Here is a 22245-nt window from a genome sequence, read left to right as displayed (position 1 = left end):
GTCTGAACTGTTTGAGCTACTCACCCACTCCTGCTCTTACATTACATACTTAATACACCTCTGCCAGAAAGCCAGTGCTGTTTAAGAGGGTGCACTTTCCTGAGGTGTATTAAAGTGAACCTTTGCTGCCAGCTCTGAGCTACATACTGCATGTGCCACAAACCTGGCGAATGCAAACAAACATCCAAGCTGGACAACCAGCTGTTAACAATTATGAACATAAAATATGAACAAAAAAATGCTAAATGACCTAACAAAAAGGGCATTAATGACTTTACATCATGTGTTTTATTTCACTTCAGAAGCCAGCTAAATAGAGCCTGGTCTTAACTAGGCCAGCGGTGGTGGAGCTGCTGACTGAGGCCAATGCCCCACTTGTTAACAGGCTGAATGAGCTCTCAAATACAATGGCTACTGTTTCCTTTGGGTGCTTTAATGTGTCTTTGCTTGCAGGAAGGAGGGCAGAGGAAATATTATATATAGCATTATCAGAAATGTTACGTATTACTTTCCCATCCCTCCAGAAACATACACTAAAGATGTGTTAATGTGAAGACTCACACGGCCCCTCAGAAGTTGGAAATGAAATGAATAGGAAGCAATAAAAATAAAACACATTATAGATGTGTGAAGGAAGAGGAACAGAGCTGTGCCTTATTCAAAATTCAATGCATGAAGTAGTAAAATGAATATCCAAAATGCAAAATTTAAAGGTAGCAAATATTTCTGAGAACATATAGTATGAATGTTTTACTGTCTTATTGAGTCTGTAATTATTATATTATATATATTATATTATATTTTGTGTAGTGTTAGTCACATTTTTTATCTAGAGATGCTTTGATTATTAACAGACAACCTGGTGTGGTTGTCAGGATTAAGTTTAGGTTTTGGGGTGATGTTTAGGTTTACATTTAAACTGTTACATTCAAATTCAGTTTCATTTAATAGATATTTATTTGAATGTTAGTTAAGGATAAGGTGAGTACCTTCAATGCATCTACAGTGGTCTTATCTTAATTGCATAATTGTATTATCTTGTTAGTAATTTTGTAACCAGACTTTTCTGGAATTATTGGAAAATGCATTAAAGCGACATTGTGAAGAGGTTCTTTCTTTCCTTCTTTCTCCCCTGTAGACATTAAGCCAGAGAACCTCCTCATCAGCTCTGAGGACGTGCTCAAGCTCTGTGACTTTGGTAAGTTCCACTTTTCACCTGTATTGCTCCAAGACACGTTTCCATTCAGCTGTCAAATTCAATTTAATCAAATAAGTGAAATATCAAAAAAAAGAGTTATGTGAATCATGCTGAGCTTCCATTAATTAATGCAAGAGAATTAAACTCAAAATGATCTTGTTTTGTGTCTGTAAAAGCAATTTTGAGAAATATAGAGCTGAGATTTTCGTTGGGAGTGACAAGGCTGGACAAGATTAGAAATGAGCAGATCAGAGGGACAGTGAAGGTGGAGCAGTTTGGAGATAAAGCCAGAGAGGCCAGGTTGAGATGTTTTGGACATATGTTGAGGAGGAATAGTGGATATATTGGACAAAGAATGTTGGAGATGGAGCTGCCGGGCAGAAGGAGAAGAGGTAGACCTCAGAGAAGGTTTATGGATGTAGTGAAGGTGGACATGGAGATGGTTGGTGTAAAAGTAGAGGAGGCAGTGGATAGGGCAAGATGGAGGCAGATGATCTGCTGTGGCGACCCCTAAAGGGAGCAGCCGAAAGAAGATAGAGCGACATATTTTGTAATGTTTAGCAGCTTCTTGTTGTTTTTGTAAATGTCTGTTAAATGGAAAAATGCATTTTCTGTCATTTACCATCTAATACCATTATATCTTTTCTTTGCTAAGATAAATGTACCTTTCATTTCTTTATTAGTCGACAAATTCTCCTTGCCTTACATTACTTTAGGAGTTCATTAGCAAAAACGATTTATTCTTGACACAGCACATTCTGAACCCTATATAGGTTTTAGAATAGCAGAAACGGTCAATCTCCAGCACAGTTCTCAAGCAGAACTCAATAAATTCATTCAGCAAATCAGCACACAGTATTCAGGTCAAGTGACGCAAACTGTTTTAGGCAGAATCTCAAATGGCTCCCTTCTCCGTACAAAGTACAGCACGGTCTTAAAATAATGGCTACTGCATCTAAACAGAGCACAGTGTGTCTAACAAAGAACCACTTTGGATTCAGCCATGCGTGCACAAATCATACTGGACATAAAGCCCGATTTAGATGCAAAATTTCAGAACTCACATAGTGCACTATGTAGGAAGCAGCCAGCCGTTTGAGATTCATCCATATGATTTTCTGAGGTCTGATCTTATAGATGTTTAATATGGCCCATCAATGGGCTGTTGAAATTTTCAGCACTTTACCTACATGTTTTATGTTGAAGAACGCTAAATGTTGCCTTTAAAAGAAATTTGTCGCCATAAAAAGGCTTTGAAGCATGAAATGACCATTTCTGCTTTTGCCAAAAAAACCTAAATTTAAATAAAAAGTTTAATTTTGTAAGTTACCTATATTGAGTTATTTTTCAAAACAGCCCAACAGCAGTTTGATTTATATTACCTGGAATACACAATAAAAAAATGACTGATTAAAAATGTAATCATAAAATATGAAATCTATATTATAACATATAATAATTTCCCATTCTGCACTGAAAGGGACTTGCTTCCAGAGTCTCAGCTCACATAGATGTATAGGTAAAATTCTCAAGAACCTGGACGGTCGTGCGGGAGCAGTAACACACTTGGACAGCCATGAACTTGTTGGACAGTAATGCAGCTGTGCACCTGCTCGTTCTCAGAACATTCTGACGTTCTAACTAATTCACAGTAGCTGCTCATTTTTAGATCTGATAGTTGAAGTAATGGACAAAACAATACACCTGCACATCTGGTGTAATACATTTTGACAGTGCACTAACTCTTCTGCAGCTGCTCTGGCACTGATGTCTGAGTGATTTTGTGCTGCTTAGTCTTGTTTAGGAGACTTAGACACTCCTCCCACAGCTACTTTGTTTCATGCATTTTGACAGCTGCCTGCCGATACACATCATGCACTGGTCAGTCTTTTGTATGACCGTCAAAATGGCCCTTTACTGTCAAAGTAAGTGGTTTTTGATCGTGTTTGGCAGTGTTGCCTACTTGGGAGAATAAGCCTGTAATGTGTTTATTTCACCATGCCATAAGGTTGTCACTAAGGCTTTCTTCAGCATTGTTAGAATAATTTGTTTTTGACTTCCAGGAGACTTGTGTAGTCAGCATTCCTGGCTTAGTCCAGGGCTAAAGTAACTTCCAGTGTAGCCAATGTCTTCAGTCTGTAGTTGTAGTACGAGTGATTCTGGGACTGTTGGAGGGGAGATAATTTAGAGAGTTGGATTCTACTTTAAGCTGAAGTACCAGACTCACTTTTAAATAAGGTAGGCATAGAAGATGGGAGGAGCCACACTAACAAGTCTGTTCGACACCATTAAGAATTTGCCATGATTTAAGGTAAATGTGTGGTTATTTAGTTGTGTAGTTTGCACAGTTTGCATAGCTACATTAGTCTTGTTACTTTAGCCCACAACTAAAGCAAACTTTGGACACTGAACTTAGCTGGGAACTACATTTATCCAAACCATTGATGGATAACTGATCGGGACATTAGGGCCATTGCCCAGGGGTCTCTGATTGCCAGGGATCTTGGGAGGAGCACAAGGATCAAAGCGGCTCAATTACTTGAGACAATCCACTGCACATTTTTCAAATGTGTACCAATGACAATATACAGAAAATGCACAAGTTTTTAGGCCAGTTTTCTGTTTTCCATCATTACTGACTCATGAAATATTGTGGTTTCCGTTCAGAAGGGATGTAGGACTACCTCTATGTTTGCATTATGACTAAAAGGGAAAAAGGTTAGACATAATAGGATATTGCCTTTTAATATGGCTTGTTTCATTTACTTTCTAAACAAATGAATTCATTTCCTATGTACCTCGAAACAGAAAAGACTAACAGAAAATACTGTTTAACAGGTCACTTTTTATGCATTAATGTTGGAGTGCTTCCAGAGTCTTGTGCCCAGCGACCTTGCAAGAGCGTGATCCATCCCTGACCCAAACAAATAATGAAGAGTAAATGAATGTGATGTCGTGCTGAGCTACCAACATTGTATGACATTCATTGTTACTTGCATTGTTGGGTTGAATGTCTTTTCAAAGACATTAATTTAATTTAGACTAGGACTAGCCTCAGTCTGTGTGTGGGTAACGGGCACTTTGCTGAAAGTGGAACATCCCTATTCCCATGGCCAGCTCGTACGAGAAGACTATTTCAATCAGCGTGACGTGGTCAGCTAGCAGCAGTGGCAGTCAGATTGAGGAGGACACAATGTTCTGTCAAGATGTTATTTTTCCAGTTTTCTGAGAACCATTATTTTTACCTCTCAACCTGAGGCCGAATTTTACGCCTGTCTTATCGACATTCACTGGTCTTTTCTTCTGGGCGTGCATAAGTGACTCGTGTGTGTGTGCGTGTGTGTGTGTGTGTGTGTGTGTGTGTGTGTGTGTGTGTGTGTGTGTGTGTGTGTGTGTGTGTGTGTCTGGGCGAGCAGCAGCAGGTCCTCTGTCTAACACTCCATATTGAGGGCAGAACGCCAGTCATGATCTACTTAGGCTCCTGCCATTTTGTTTCTCCTACAGCATGCGGGAGCAGACTGCATACACATGGCCTAGTGGAGTAACACTGCAGACATGCGTCATTGTTTCCATCACCAAGTCAAATCTAAACACACATGCATGCTAAGTTGATTACAGGTTGCCATCCGTGCATATTGTGCCTTCCTTGCGCTGATGCTTACTGTTTGTGGGTGTGGTCTTGCACCACTTACATTGCTGCTTGGTTGAAAGGGTCTGTTGTTGAAATATTGGCAAATAGATCATTTGTTGATCAAAGCACTGATAATGAATGATCTTTTTCTTTCCTTTCGCTCTTCCTTTCTTCTCTCTCATACCATTCGTGCCCTCTACTCTCTGTCTCTCTCAGGTTTTGCCCGTGACCTGTCTGAAGGAACTGACGCTAACTACACTGAGTATGTGGCCACCAGGTGGTACCGCTCTCCTGAACTACTGCTGGGGTCAGTTTTATTTGTGTTTATTTGTGTATGACACTGGCTTTCACTTTTGACAGGTTCATCAAGACCATGAGCACCGACTTTAGTATGAAACTAAAACATCCATCCATCCATCCATTATCTTCCGCTTCTCCGGGGTTCGGGTCGCGGGGGCAGCATCCTAAGCAATGAGGCCCAGACCTCCCTTTCCCCAGCCACTTCCACTAGCTCTCCAAGGGGGATTCCGAGGCGCTCCCAGGCCAGCTGGGCGATATAGTCACACCAGCGTGTCCTGGGTCTTCCCCGGGGTCTCCTCCCAGGTGGACTTGCCTGTGACACCTCCCGAGGGAGGCGTCCAGGAGGCATCCTAACCAGATGCCCGAACCACCTCAAAAAATGGACCCAGAGCCCAAGCTGTGTGTTGAGGTGAGCCCGACTATATCTAGCCGGTATCTCTCAACCTCGCGCACCAACTCAGGCTCCTTCCCCGCCAGTGAGGTAACGTTCCAAGTTCCAAAAGCCAGTTTCAGCAACCGAGGATCAGAACGCCAAGGCCCACGCCTTCGGACACTGCCCGATCCACAAAGCACCGAACCCCTACTACTGCCCCTCCCATCGGTGGTGGGTCGATGGGAGGGGGGAAACTAAAACAGTATCGATTAATTTACATTTTAGAGCAACAAATGCCTCCTTCTAGACAATGTGTATTTCAAGGATGTCTAAGTGCTGTTAAAGGGTAAAATGATGTAACACAGTAGTGAACATGCTTCTGTCTCAACTTTTTTAGAAGGTTTTGCAAAGGTCAAGTTTAAAAATTGAAATTTATTGTAAAATAAACAAATAAACAGTAAGGTAAAACATCAGAATTTATGTTTTTGTACCATTTCCAGTTTATCCCAGAATTTGGTGTTGCCGATAAAATAAGCATATCTTTATTGAATGTTATTTTTAATATACATAATAACCTATTTTAACTGTCCATAACCAATGTAGTTGAATCACCACCTTCAGACTGCTACACTGATGCATTTTGACTTCTCTATTGTCTAAACTGACAGTCAGTCGGGTTGTCAGAGAAGACTTCTGCTCGTCCCTGAAGGTGGATGGTGTTGAAAAATCTCATACAGATCATAGTGATGTAGTCCTTCATGTTAATTACTGATGCTGTACACAGGCATCAAAAGATCACACTCTGACAAAGACATTCTTTAAGAATCCCTTTCATTTTCTCTTCTCTGACATACACATTGATTTGTGATCACTGTCAACCATCCCAGTACTGGTATGACTATTTACAGTAAAGTAAGAACGTCCACAGTGCACACATAGACACGCACAGACACAGGCATAAACATTTAAGAGGATGATTCAAGGGTAAGAGTCATGCATATGATCATGAACCAGTGGTTGGGATTGCTTTATTTTAGTTGCTTAAGCCCTATTAGTGAATTAGTTTTACCTCACATGGTACTGTAATTTATATAGATTTTAATCTGCAGTGTGTGTAGTTTTACAGTCTGACAGTAATAATTGTGAAGTGATTTTAATCCAGTATGAATCTGCAGCGTGTGTAGTTTTACAGTCTGACAGTAATAATTGTGAAGTGATTTTAATCCAGTATGAATCTGAAGTTTGTGTAGTTTTACAGTCTGACAGTAATAATTGTGGAGTGATTTTAATCCAGTATGAATCTGCAGTGTGTGTAGTTTTACAGTCTGATAGTAATAATTGTGGAGTGATTTTAATCCAGTATGAATCTGCAGTTTGTGTAGTTTTACAGTCTGACAGTAATAATTGTGAAGTGATTTTAATCCAGTATGAATCTGAAGTTTGTGTAGTTTTACAGTCTGACAGTAATAATTGTGGAGTGATTTTAATCCAGTAGGAATCTGAAGTTTGTGTAGTTTTACAGTCTGACAGTAATAATTGTGGAGTGATTTTAATCCAGTATGACTCTGAAGTTTGTGTCGTTTTACAGTCTGATAGTAATAATTGTGGAGTGATTTTAATCCAGTATGAATCTGCAGTGTGTGTAGTTTTACAGTCTGACAGTAATAATTGTGGAGTGATTTTAATCCAGTATGAATCTGCAGTGTGTGTAGTTTTACAGTCTGATAGTAATAATTGTGGAGTGATTTTAATCCAGTATGAATCTGCAGTGTGTGTAGTTTTACAGTCTGACAGTAATAATTGTGAAGTGATTTTAATCCAGTATGAATCTGAAGTTTGTGTAGTTTTACAGTCTGACAGTAATAATTGTGGAGTGATTTTAATCCAGTATGAATCTGAAGTTTGTATAGTTTTACAGTCTGACGGTAATAATTGTGAAGTGATTTTAATCCAGTATGAATCTGCAGTGTGTGTAGTTTTACAGTCTGACAGTAATAATTGTGGAGTGATTTTAATCCAGTATGAATCTGCAGTGTGTGTAGTTTTACAGTCTGACAGTAATAATTGTGAAGTGATTTTAATCCAGTATGAATCTGCAGTGTGTGTAGTTTTACAGTCTGACGGTAATAATTGTGAAGTGATTTTAATCCAGTATGAATCTGCAGTTTGTGTAGTTTTACAGTCTGACAGTAATAATTGTGAAGTGATTTTAATCCAGTATGAATCTGAAGTGTGTGTAGTTTTACAGTCTGACGGTAATAATTGTGAAGTGATTTTAATCCAGTATGAATCTGAAGTTTGTGTCGTTTTACAGTCTGATAGTAATAATTGTGGAGTGATTTTAATCCAGTATGAATCTGCAGTGTGTGTAGTTTTACAGTCTGACAGTAATAATTGTGGAGTGATTTTAATCCAGTATGAATCTGCAGTGTGTGTAGTTTTACAGTCTGATAGTAATAATTGTGGAGTGATTTTAATCCAGTATGAATCTGCAGTGTGTGTAGTTTTACAGTCTGACAGTAATAATTGTGAAGTGATTTTAATCCAGTATGAATCTGAAGTTTGTGTAGTTTTACAGTCTGACAGTAATAATTGTGGAGTGATTTTAATCCAGTATGAATCTGAAGTTTGTGTAGTTTTACAGTCTGACGGTAATAATTGTGAAGTGATTTTAATCCAGTATGAATCTGCAGTGTGTGTAGTTTTACAGTCTGACAGTAATAATTGTGGAGTGATTTTAATCCAGTATGAATCTGCAGTGTGTGTAGTTTTACAGTCTGACAGTAATAATTGTGAAGTGATTTTAATCCAGTATGAATCTGAAGTTTGTGTAGTTTTACAGACTGACAGTAATAATTGTGGAGTGATTTTAATCCAGTATGAATCTGAAGTTTGTGTAGTTTTACAGTCTGACAGTAATAGTTGTGGAGTGATTTTAATCCAGTATGAATCTGCAGTGTGTGTAGTTTTACAGTCTGACAGTAATAATTGTGAAGTGATTTTAATCCAGTATGAATCTGCAGTTTGTGTAGTTTTACAGTCTGACAGTAATAATTGTGGAGTGATTTTAATCCAGTATGAATCTGAAGTTTGTGTAGTTTTACAGTCTGACAGTAATAATTGTGGAGTGATTTTAATCCAGTATGAATCTGCAGTGTGTGTAGTTTTACAGTCTGATAGTAATAATTGTGGAGTGATTTTAATCCAGTATGAATCTGCAGTTTGTGTAGTTTTACAGTCTGACAGTAATAATTGTGAAGTGATTTTAATCCAGTATGAATCTGAAGTTTGTGTAGTTTTACAGTCTGACAGTAATAATTGTGGAGTGATTTTAATCCAGTAGGAATCTGAAGTTTGTGTAGTTTTACAGTCTGACAGTAATAATTGTGGAGTGATTTTAATCCAGTATGACTCTGAAGTTTGTGTCGTTTTACAGTCTGATAGTAATAATTGTGGAGTGATTTTAATCCAGTATGAATCTGCAGTGTGTGTAGTTTTACAGTCTGACAGTAATAATTGTGAAGTGATTTTAATCCAGTATGAATCTGCAGTTTGTGTAGTTTTACAGTCTGACAGTAATAATTGTGAAGTGATTTTAATCCAGTATGAATCTGAAGTGTGTGTAGTTTTACAGTCTGACAGTAATAGTTGTTAAGTGATTTTAATCCAGTATGAATCTGCAGCGTGTGTAGTTTTACAGTAGTAATTGTGGAGTGGTTTTAGGCCATTGTGCGTCTGCAGTGTGTGCTTTAGGCTACAGCAAACCCCCAAGCATTTCAGAGCAATACCTGCAAATAGATTTATTGTAATTGCTTATTTCCAGGAAATGTATAATATTTAATGTTTTCAATGGAGATTTTTTAAAGCATAATTACTTTGTCACAGTAAGGCAGAACCTTCACAAGTATTACCCTTGTTGGTCTTAGAGTGGTGTGTTTCTTTCACTTGATACCAGTAAATAATGACTTTTAAGAGCTGGTTAATACGGTGACAGTGTAGTTATTTCAGTATATCACTCAGGCATAATCTGGTTTGCGAATTTGGTTAGAAGTACCTTCCTGAGGTACTTAAATATCAAATACTTTAAATATCAGCTGTTAGTGGATTAGTCTGCAAGCAGTGTTTGTTTGAGAAGACTGTGCCCTCTAGTGTAGTATCACTAACTTAGAGCTTGCCAAAAGTCCTGCTGTAATACTGACAAGACTTTACTATTGTGGGAATTTCATTTTTGGTGACTTTGAAGAACTTGCACATTCTTTTTTAGCACATTTCCTTCTTGAAAGGCTGTTAGGCTGTTTCCTGGTATGTTTTCTGGGTGAACTTTGTTCTGACTCATGCAAATATTCAGATAAAATAATGTAATATAATCTGTTTCTACTATTATGCAACTAGTAAAACAGTTCATCATGGAAAACAGAATGGGAAGAGAAAAATATATGAAAAGCCTGAAATATTGCTGCACTCCGGAAGAACAGAATGTTAAGGTGATGCTGAGCTAAAAATATTTGTATTTTATTTATTTTATCAATGTTTATGTATTGGCATCGGTAGATACATGTATAAAAAAGTATTGGACCAGAGTTCTCATATCAGTGCCTCCCAACAAATCATTAGGACGTTACAACAGCACTTAAATAGCCGTATCTATATTAAGGACTTATCTACTATTGACCCCAAGATAAATATTTAAATATTCTAATTAAAGTGATAGTGTAGTGAAAATTCAGATTTACACAATTTACACCTTACCCCAAATGTAGCTGATTAGCCAAGACATATTTTGTGTCTAATGTTTACTTTTCTCTTGGATCAAAGAGGCGATTGTAGCCAACAGGTGATGGAAGCCTGAAAGCTGCTGCTGTTTTCAGCGATGCTGTGTGCCTTTATGTAACCTATGTTGTATGTTCAATATGAGAATTCTCCACTAATGGCAGCATTTTTCATGCATGTATCTACCAATAAAAATACGTAAACATTGATAAAATAACTAAAATGCAAATATTTTAGCACAGTAGCTCAGCAAGTATGTTGGTTGAGTGGATTTGATACATTAGCCTTGTAGCTCTAGTGCAAAAGTAAAGAAGACAATCAGTATGTCTTAGCGGTTTAACGTGGCTACATTTGAAGAATTAAATTAAATAAAATGTATAAATTTAATTTTAAATCTTCACTAAATAACAATATAAATTTGGTATATTGCTGTTGTCGGAAGAAAACATTGTATCTCCATAATGCTAACTTTACAGGAAAAGGAAAAAACTTACTTTGCTTTTAATGTGAGACAATGGAACCATTTTCCACCGTTTCTTTTGCTCCATTCTTCATGGAATTTACACACAATATGAAGAACAACAGGCTTTTTAAAAATGACATCGAAAACTGGTTCGACAGCAGTAATACTGTATGTAGGCTTAAGGGAACTTCTTAGCTATAGATTGCAAGATGATTAATCAGCTGTTTGAAATCAGCTGCTCAGGTTTTTATTATGTTGGAATTTAGAAGGTCTTTCTGTGTCTTAAAAATATTTCTTGAAATGGATTATGGAATATTTGCAGCGTTTGTTTACACCAGCGTAAATGTACAAGTACAGCCACTTTCATACCAGATTGCCTTGTACACAAATTATCAGTAGCACTGCTGTCATTTTCTATTTTATTCATATTATTGATACTGTATATAATATTGATAAGAATGTTGGTTAGTGAACCACACGTCAAGTATTTTTTTTCCATTACGCTAAAATTCACAAGCACTTCTTCCAGATGTGAGTTCGATGAAACACATATGACAAATATGACACTGATAAATGAGAAACCTGTAGTGAAATTTGAATTATTTTCAGATATCAATTATAAGCATACGTAACTTTGATGAATAAGAGCAATCATCTCTCGATCTTGCAGAGCTCCGTATGGGAAAGCAGTGGACATGTGGTCAGTGGGGTGTATTCTGGGCGAGCTGAGCGATGGGCAGCCGTTGTTTCCGGGCGAGAGTGAGATAGATCAGCTCTTCACCATCCAGAAGGTCCTGGGACCCCTCCCTCCAGAGCAGATGAAGCTTTTCTACAACAACCCCCGCTTCCACGGACTACGGGTGGGCCTCTACCTGCTTCTGCCCCTCTCTCTCTCTCTCTCTCTCTCTCTCTCTCTTTCCTTGATCTTCTCACTCGTCCTTCCACCTCCTCCCAAACACTCTCTTTCTTTCCAGCCCTCTGTTACTCTGTCTCTCTCTGTCTCTCTCTCTTTTCTTCTCTTCTCTCCCTCTCTCTCTCTCTCTCTCTCTTCTGTTTTCTTCTCACTCTCTATCCTTGATCTTCTCACTAGGCTTTCCACCTCCTCCCAAACAAACTCTCTTCAGCTCTCTCTCTCTCTCTCTCTCTGTCTCTTCCATTCTTTCTGTCTCTCCTCTCTCTCTCACTCTCTCTCTCCCCCATTCTTTCTGTCTCTCCTCTCTCTCTCTCTCACTCTCTCTCTCTTCCATTCTTTCTCTCTCTCTCTCTCTCTCTCTCTCTCACTCTCTCTCTCCCCATTCTTTCTGTCTCTCCTCTCTCTCTCTCTCTCTCTCTTCCATTCTTTCTCTCTCTCTCTCTCTCTCTCTCTCTCTCTGGTTGGGCATTCTGTGCTGTGACTGATTGGATTGTGGTGACTCATGCTTGCATCTTCTGAGTGTGTGTGTGTTTGTGCATATTAGTATGTATCCGTGCACGCGTGTGTGTGTGTGAGAGGGAGAGAGGGAGAGAGAGATGCTGGTTTAGACCTGCTGATAAAACCCAAGACCAGTCTACATGTTTCTCTCTCTCTCTATCTCTCTGAATCATATCTTTCCTGTTATATCATACCTCAGTCCATATTCCACAGCTCTGCACACTGCAGCTGTTCTGCTAGTGATAGAGTAGAAGTAGGTCGCCACTCAAATCAACAGTTTCCAGAAACATGGCAGATTGTTTTCACAATCGCATATGGACCTGTTTGAACTAGTATACTGAATAAATCAGCGTTGTTGTTTCTCTATGGTAATGAGATGGCAATCGTTGAACTTCATGTAGATGGCAAATATATTTGAGATTTCAATTACCGAGATGCCAGTAGGTGTCAGTATCAATCAAACAGAAGAGAATCGCAGAGGGCCTCTATTAGGACATGACTGATCAAATATGACTTTCAGTTGTCTGTTATCAAATATCTTAAGAAAGTGATTATTTTTATTAATTACTAATTACAAAGTAATTGTCAGAGCTAGAATTATATAAGGTTTATGCATGTGTGTATGTTGTCATGCATAGTTTGCACACTTACCTATTGAGTGTACATGTAAGGTAGAGCACAGGAACATGACAGTCAGATGTTGCTTGAAGTGGGACGCTCCCAGTTTTTAGCAATGACAGAAATTGCCTGTTCTTGAATCTTCAAGGATTGTAATAAACTGACTCAGCTCCACAAATTACATTTGCTCATTGGATCTTTATGCCTGTTATCAAAGGTCTAAACTAGCTCACATCTTCAGTGGCCTGTTTGTGGTGAGAGAGTCATCATAACAAATATTATTATGTTAAAACTAAATTGAACTCAAATAAGCAGCAGCAACACAAAGTGAAATGATACAAATACAAAAAAATAACCTATAATTCATTTTATTTATACTTAATTTATACATAATTATTTTATTACTTTATTATTTATTTGATTACTGGTCAATGCTGAAAACTAATTCATGAGTAAGTATGTTCAAAATAAACACAGTAAATGCTCACATTAGGACTTTTAGGAAGGGGGCAAATTTAGGGACAGTTCCTAAATGTGACACAGGTGCAGGATCAAGCAAAGTGATGAGTTAACGTAATCTTGTTCAAATGAAAGATAATAGTAGTAGTGCAGTTCAGTGCAAAGCCTTTTTGAAAAGCGTTGTATATAGCACCAAAATGGTTCTTCTATTGTTACAATATCAGGTTTGATGCTATAGAAGAACCCTTCATGATGCTATATAGAACCCTTTTCAAAAAGGTTCCGTATAGAACCATCTACAGCACATTCTCCATCAATCTGAAGAACCATTTCACTATGCAAAGAACCATTTAATCATGCAAAAGGGTTCTTTGAACATTCATGGTTCTATATAGAGCCATTTTCTTTACTAAAGAACCCTTGAAGAAGACCCTTTTGTGTATGCAATGTTTGGACAAATTTTAACTGTTGTTGCTTTTAAGGTTGTGTCTCAATAAGCTCCTTAGCTCAGTAGTTTAGGGAACTTCCCAGAGCATCAGCTGTTTTCCAGGGTGTGTCATTGTCAGAATCTTTACAGTGCACTGGAACTTTCATTGCCCAAAAGTTCCCACAATGCACCATAGAAACTAGAGTAAACATCTGTTCATTATGCTCCCTGACTTATCTCAAACACGACTGTCAGAAAGTTTTAGTTTTCGGAGAGTTTTTAGGACGATGCTTTTGCCAATGTTGATATACCTGTGGAACCCTAAAACCTAATATTGGCCGGTTTTATCAGCCAAATGATAAGTCAAGTCGTTTTCTAGAGCTCATTTAAAACACCCAAAGCTGACCCAAGTGCCAAAGTCAAACATTTATACAAACAGATGCAAATTTGATCATAGAAACACAAACTAACAGTGCAGTTAAAACAGAAAAAACAAGATATAAAAAGAAAAGAAGCAATGAATAAAAATAAATGCAAATTTAGATGAATAACTAGGACATAAAATTACACAAATTGTGCACAGTCAAAAGCCAAGGAGAAGAGGTACGTCTTAAAGCAAGATTTAAACTTGCCAATAGTTGAAGGGGATCTCACATTGAGAGTTAAATCCACAATCTAGCAGCAGCTACTGAAAACATCTAATCTCCCTTAAGCTTTAATCGAGAGTGTTGGACAGTATGCAGTATTTTATTAGTGGATCAAAGGGACCTGCCAGACGAGTAAGGACTAATCATATCACAAATATACTGTAAATCGGTCAGCTTCTAACTTCTGTAGTCTCCATTTACTCTTGAGTATATGGTATATGTGGATGTAACAGAGTTATTTGTTCTTTATACACTATATATATTCAAAAGTTTATAGACACCTTCTAACTAGTCATTTCACCTGCTTAAACATACACCTGTTGCTGACTCTGGCATCCAATTTCACACATGCAGCTTTATTAATCTCCACAGATAAGCAGTGCTGATAGGACGCTATGAAGCAGCCGCACAAGTCTTAAGGTCACCATGTCCAATACCATGTGTCGACTAGATGGGTATAAAACCCCCAACATTAAGCTGTGGAACTGCATTCTTTGGACTGGTGGAGCTCCATTCAATCTTTGGGATGAATTTGAGAGCTGGTTTTGATCCAGAACTAATCATCTAGCATCACTTTCTGACTTCACTTATGCTCTTGTAGCTGAGTGCAATCAAATCCACACAGCAATGTTACAACGTTTAGTGTAGCATTCTCAGAAATGTAGAGGCTGTTGCTGAAGAAGCGGACAAGTTGCCTTTTAATACCGTTAGTTTCAGGAGAAACTCTGGATGAGGAGATGTCTACAAACCTTTGGATTTACTGTATTGCTCACCTGCAGCTGTAAGGACCATTTGAAGATCAGTGTGTGAAATCTGCATTGCTTGGGTGCATCCATAAAGGATCTCAGCAGCTGGGAGGCCGAACTGCTTGTAGCAGATGGTGGTAGTAGAAAACATGGAAAACACACACACACACACACATACACACACACACACACACATCCATGCAAACACATACACTGGCCAGGCTGCTAAACCACAGGCCTTATGGAAGCATGTCGCAAACTGCCAGCAGCAACATTATTGGATGCCCACTTTGTGTAGATTCAGGACAAAAAATGTCAAGGCATAACCTACAGGACTATCAAAAGGTTTCAAACTGTAAAGTGCTTTATTTTATGTTATTTTATTTTATTTTGTTTTGTTTTACTAAGGTCCCAGTTGTAATGTTGAGGTTAGGGATAGATTTCGGATAAGACCTTTACATATAAATAGAAATTCTTTTACATATAGATACTCACACATATATAAATGAGCTATTCATTTACATATGAGACATATTATTATCATTATTAATGTTATTATTATGTTTTTATATGAATATTATTATTGTTATGTCCTGATATAGCATAGCTTGTGTGTGTGTAAGACTGTGCTCTTATATACTCTTTCACTGTATACTGCAGTTCCCCACAGTGAGCCACCCGCAGACTCTGGAGAGGAGATACCTCGGCATCATCAACGGCCCCATGCTGGACCTAATGAAGGTAAGAGACACCAGACCACTGAGCTGTGTGTGTGTGCGTGTGTGTGTGTGTGCGCGTGAGAGAGACACAGATGGGCTCAGTGCGTAATGGAACATTGATTTTGACTGCCAGTGCTGGCCTAGGCTTCTGTCAGTGGAGAGAGGAGAGACAGAGCATAAAGGAGAGAGAGAGAGAATTAAGTGTATCTCTCAGTCTTTTACATGTTAGATGGCATTGCCTTGCACAGTACATGCTGCGCTACATGTACGGTCCAGTCATTAATTTAATTTCCAGTTGAGACGACCATTAAATATGTCAGAAAACACATTTAACGAAAAATTACACAGAAACCTCAGTGACTAAAAATCAATTCACATTTCTCAGTGTGTCCATGCTTCTCCTTTATCACAGCGTTCATTCTTTTCATGAGAATTGCCGTCAGTTTTTCAAAGATATTTTTCCGCATCTCCACAAAGTTCAGTCTTAGAAGTTGGTTGCACTTTCTGCTTCCCACAGTGCAAGTAATCCCAAACACATTCAGCGATTCTCTCTGGAGTGGACAGTTCACTGTTTGGAAAACACCAGCAGCTTCTTTGTGCTTGTTTGTCAGTTTCCTGTTTCTCTACCAGGTTTGCCACAGTTGTCAGGAGCTCATCTTTTCTCTGTATCTTTTAATGATTTTTGGAAATCCAGATTTGTAAGTCTCGTGTTTTTTTCTTTGACTTTCCCCTTTTTTATGCAAGGTATTATCTTATGTCTAATCTCCTCAGAAATACCTTCAGATAAATGAATAGCCAGGACTTGATGACTGATTTGATTGGAAATTAAATAAATAAAGGACAATCTCTGACTTTCACCCAGTGTTGTATGTTGGCCTACCTATGCCTACATGTGTCTGCAAATGTGTGTGTTCGTGTGAGCAGTGAGCTGTGCTTTATCTTGAAGGGCATCAGTATGCATATGCGCCTGCAGGTTCATGTGCATGTATAGTTTGTGTGTGCCTGACTAGTGGGCAGTAGTGCATGTTTCCACTTGCTGATGACTCACGGCTTATACTTAAAGCTCCTTACACATCTTTCTTTTGTGGCTTCTTGGCATGTCTCACAGTGACAAAGCTACTTTCTCTGATGCTCAGCTGCGTGGCATCACAGCCTTAACTCCGTTTATTATCTGTATACCTTCCTTTAGTTTCAGTGATGTGGTCAATTTCAATTTTCTCCTTAGCCCCAGTGTAGTCAACCAAGACGTTTGGTGTCTTTGCTTCTTTAGTTTTGTGCTGGAGATGCGAGGCTAATGTTGACAAGCCAACAAGTAATGGAAACTTGTAGCCAACAAACTACGTGCTTAAAACAGCACACGCTCACCAATTCATTCCAACTAGACTTGTATATCGCTGAAAACCTTGTATCTACATTTTTGTCATTTTTCAGTTTTTGACGTGATTTCAGAATGCGTGTTGTTCTTTATATTGGGTGTAAATTTCATGAAGAATGGACCAAAAGAATTGGCTCAGGATGACTTAGAAAAAAGTCTGGTTCAGTTGACTTACATTAAAAGTAAAGTAGGTTTTTTCCTTCTCTTGTGAAGTTACCGTTTTGGAGATATGATGTTTTCTAAGCTAAAAACGGACTTGAAGCCTGAATTTTGTTTGTACTCTCGTCCATTTTTACAGATAACAGTGTGTCATACAGAGCCAGAAACCACAAGAGTGAATTCTGTTTGGGATGGCTTAATTAGATGTGACTTGAGGTGAGCGTGTTATGATGTGGGCATGTGGTTTGCACAGTGGTAATTGGTGTGGTTATAAGCTTCCATAGGTCAATTAAGTTCTGTAGTCTCATCTAGTCTTACGGGGCCACATGTGATCTTGTAACGAGAACGTCTGGGGACAGCTATGAGAAATTTTGTGTGGAATGCGAATGCGTAGGCTTACTAGGGTGGGACCGAATTTTAAAACCAGTCTAACGCTTAGAGCATGAGGTGGAGATCAACAACATTGTTTGATGAATAACAAGCGTGTTCCTAGCTTGTAGATATGAGTTATAACCACTGAAAGATCCTCACAAAAACTCCAGTTGAGTACGTAGATGTGTATCACATGTGCAAAAAACACATTACATGCTGTAAAAATCAAACACTATCTGTTTTTAAAAAACCTTTAGCTAACGATAGCAACTTTCAAGCTTGCTTGTTTGGCTTGTGTTAACATTGTATTGCGGCTATTGAAAAGGGATGGACTTGAAAGATTTGGGCGTGGGCTTTAGAGGGGGTATATACTTGTTAGTGCCAGATTTTAGTTGTTCAGTGTTTAGTTGTTAAAAGTGGAAAAAAAAAAAAAAAAAAACGAGTTTTTAACAGGTTGTCCCCAGACATGAATTTTCATTACAAGAATTATGAAGTTGTTACATAGTCAAAAATAGTGCTACATTTATCGTACAAGCAACTCTTCACTGCACTGAAATAATGTTGCATGAAAGCAACATTAGTAAGTAGTAAGCCTACCACTGTAACTGTAGGTTTAAACTGCCATAGCAACTTAACCATATTATTTTACAAAGCTTGTTTTGCGTGGAGTGTTTTGACCAGGGGGACGGTAATGTACTTCAAACAAAGATGACCTTTCAACGCAAATTGACCTCTTTTTGGCCAAAATGACATGGTGCAGAGCTCTTAATCACAGTGTTATAGGAACCTCTTGTGATGCTGAGTTTAAATGGGAGTTTCACCCATTTTCAGCAAAATGCAGTAATTAAGATGTAAGCAAAGTCATTCAGAGTAGTTGATATAGTTGTTCAGAGTAGAGTAGATGTGAAATGCCCTGTTATATATATATATATATATATATATATATATATATATATATATATGCCATTTTTTTTAGTATTCAAAGCAATCAGTGAATCTACATGTCTTCTGAGTTTTATATGTAATGTTGCTGATGAAAATTTGAAAAAATAAGTTTTCTGTGGGCACTGTTTTGCCTTGAATGACCCTGCATGTACAACCCCAATTCCAATGAAGTTGGGAAGTTGTGTAAAACAAATAAAAACAGAATACGATGATTTGCAAATCCTTTTCAACCTGTATACAATTGAATACACTACAAAGGCAAGATATTTAATGTTCAAACGGATCAACTTTATTGTTTTTTGCAAATATTCACTCATTTTGAATTTGATGCCTGAAACACGTTCCAAAGAAGTTGGGACAGGGGCGTGTTTACCACTGTGTTACATCACCTTTCCTTTAACAACACTCAATAAGCGTTTCGGAACTGAGGACACTAATTTTTGAAGCTTTGAAGGTGGAATTCTTTCCCATTCTTGCTTGATGTACAACTTCAGCTACTCAACAGTCCGGGGTCTGCATTGTCATATTTTGCGCTTCATAATGCGCCACACATTTTCAATGGGAGACGGGTCTGGACTGCAGGCAGGCCAGTCTAGTACCAGCACTCTTTTACGCCACGCTGTCGTAACACATGCAGAATGTGGCTTGGCATCGTCTTGCTGAAATAAGCAGGACGTCCCTGAAAAAGACGCTGCTTGGACGGCAGCAGATGTTGCTCCAAAACCTGTATGTACCTTTCAGCATTAATGGTGCCTTCACAGATGTGCAAGTTACCCATGCCATGGGCACTAACACACCCCCACACCATCAGAGATGCTGGCTTTTGAACTTTGCGCTGAAAACAATCCGGACAGTCCTTTTCCTCTTTGGCCCGGAGGACACGACGTCCATGATTTCCAAAAACAATCTGAAATGTGGACTCGTCAGACCACAGGACACTTTTCCACTTTGCGTCAGTCCATCTCAGATGAGCTCGGGCCCAGAGAAGCCGGCGGCGTTTCTGGGTGTTGTTGATATGTGGCTTTCGCTTTGCATGGCAGAGTTTTAACTTGCACTTGTAGATGGAGCGACAAACTGCGTTCACTGACAGTGGTTTTCTGAAGTGTTCCTGAGCCCATGTGGGAATATCCATTACAGAATGATGTCGGGTTTTAATGCAGTGCCGCCTGAGGGATCGAAGGTCACGGGCATCCAATGTTAATGTTCTGCCTTGCAGCTTACTTGCAGAGATTTCTCCAGATTCTCTGAATCTTTTGATGATATTATGGACTGTAGATGATGAAATCCCTAAATTCCTTGCAATGTCACATTCAGAAACGTTGCTCTTAAACTGTTGGACTATTTGCTCACGCAGTTGTTCACAAAGTGGTGAACCTCGCCCCGTCCTCACTTGTGAACGACTGAGCCTTTCAGGGATGCTCCCTTCATACCCAATCATGACACTCACCTGTTTCCAATTAACCTGTTCACCTGTGGAATGTTCCAAACAGGTGTTTTTTGAGCATTCCTTAACTTTCCCAGTCTTTTGTTGCCCCTGTCCCAACTTCTTTGGAATGTGTTGCAGGCATCAGATTCAAAATGAGTGAATATTTGCAAAAAACAATAAAGTTTATCTGTTTGAACATGAAATATCTTGTCTTTGTAGTGTATTCAATTGAATGCAGATTGAAAAGCATTTGCAAATCATCATATTCTGTTTTTATTTATGTTTTACACAACGTCCCAACTTCATTGGAATTGGGGTTGTACATCCGTTTTAGGCCAGAACTCAAAACCATCGTAGAAACGTCTCAGAGATTATGCAGTGTATTCATAACCATTTAATGTAATAACTGTCTCAGAGAGAAATTCAGCTCTTCAGATGTCTGGCTCCCATAACAACCACTGTGAACAATTCTGATTCGTTAAATATCTCTAGAACAGACTGTTTTCACACAAAAAAAGACTAGAGATACTAAGTAAACATAGATGGTAAGTAAGCCAGATTGGCCTCTTTTAATAGATGCATACAGTGAACAAGAAATGACAATTAAATTGTCAGTCAAAATTATGTATTTGATAATTAATAGTCAGCTACAATGCCATGATTGTGACAGCCCTATATGACATCCTGTTGTCTACAAAGTCTGCAAAATGAATGTCAAAATTTCATTCAGGCTACTGTTACTGGTACATTACCATTACATTCAGCTATGTAGAATATTTTTGTCCAGCCAAGACACTACACAGTTTAGACTAAGGGGAAGTGGTGTTAATCTACTTCTGCTTTTGCTGAGCACAGCTGGGCATCTTCACTCTCCGAAAAAAGGTACCTCTCTTGCCACTGAGGTGGTAAACTAAAGGGCACGTCTTCAGTACCTTTAGTCAAGAAATATAATTGTACCACCCTTCATTGCAATTATACACTCACTGGCCACTTTATTAGCTACACCCTTTGCCTTCAGAACTGCCTTAATTCTTCTTGGCAGACTTTCAACGAGGTGTTGGAAACGTTCCTCAGAGATTTTGGTTGGTTATTTGAGTTCCTGTTGCCTTTCTATCATCTGGAACCCGTCTGCCCATTCTCCTCTGACCTCTCACATCAACAAGGCATTTTCGTCCACACAACTGACCGCTCCCTGGATATTTCCTCTTTTTCTGACCGTTCTCTGTAAACCCTAGAGATGGTTGTGCGTGAAAATCCCAGCAGATCAGCAGTTTCTGAAATACTCAGACCAGCCCGTCTGGCACCAACAACCACGCCACGTTCACAGTCACTTAAATCCCCTTTCTTCCCCCGTTCTGATGCTCGGTCTGCACTTCAGGAGGTTGTCTTGACCACCTCTACATGCCTAAATGCACTGAGTTGCGGCCATGTGATTGGCTGATTAGCTATTTGTGTTAACAAGCAACTGAACAGTACCTAATAAAGTGCCAGTGAGTGTATATTTTGAGTTGTATTAACACCACCATGTCTTGTCTTCAACCTCTTTACCTTATTGTCCTGTTTTAAAACATTAGGTTATGAAACGGTACAAATATACAAATTTTCCCCTGAGAACAGTTTATTTGAGATTCATGGTCGGACCGTAAAACCACTGTTATACCTTTAAAGCACATTTACATTATTTGTACCTTTATGAATGGAAAATGTACCTGCATAGATTTTTTTTCTGACAGAGTGTCTCTCATCTCTGCAACTGCAACTTTCTTTACCCCTTTTCTGTTCCCCTCCTTTGCTCTGACCCTCTCTGCCTTTCTGTTTTGCGTGACTTTACTTCTAGATGTGGTGTTATAATCGTGTGTGCTGTGAGTCGTGAAGGCGTTAACCAAAAGGTCATCACCATAAAAGTTAAATGTCGCCTGGATAAAAACTGTCATACTTTAATGTCAGCAAGAGCGAGAGACTGAAAAAAAACCTCAGTGAAGCCTCAGTGTTTAGGAGTCTCAAAAGACAGTTTGATAGGGAAAACAAGGAAGAGGGAGATGTAAACATCTATACTGCTATAACAGCTGAAAGAGAAAAAACGCAGACACAAAACCTTTAGGTCCAACACCCAGGAGACTCATTCTCATCTCTCAGCAAGATATGTCAGCAAGAAAGACATTATCAGTAATGATACACAAGACAGTAGGCTGTATTGAACATCTCG

General features: G+C 38.7%; 1 protein-coding gene across 4 annotated transcripts in view; it reads left to right on the top strand.

Moving 5' to 3' along the window:
* Positions 1-22245, top strand: part of LOC108435570 (cyclin-dependent kinase-like 5) — a 130145-nt gene that overhangs the window by 84771 nt on the left and 23129 nt on the right. For all 4 annotated transcript variants that reach the window (XM_037541297.1, XM_017711503.2, XM_037541296.1 and 1 more), the window contains 4 exons: positions 1139-1198; positions 5046-5136; positions 11406-11595; positions 15704-15784. In XM_037541297.1, coding sequence (XP_037397194.1) covers positions 1139-1198; positions 5046-5136; positions 11406-11595; positions 15704-15784 — 422 coding nt within the window. The remainder of the gene's footprint in view (positions 1-1138; positions 1199-5045; positions 5137-11405; positions 11596-15703; positions 15785-22245) is intronic.

Source organism: Pygocentrus nattereri, chromosome 9, assembly GCF_015220715.1.
Source record: "Pygocentrus nattereri isolate fPygNat1 chromosome 9, fPygNat1.pri, whole genome shotgun sequence".
NCBI lineage: Eukaryota > Metazoa > Chordata > Actinopteri > Characiformes > Serrasalmidae > Pygocentrus > Pygocentrus nattereri.
This window is presented reverse-complemented; position numbering and strand designations above follow the sequence as displayed.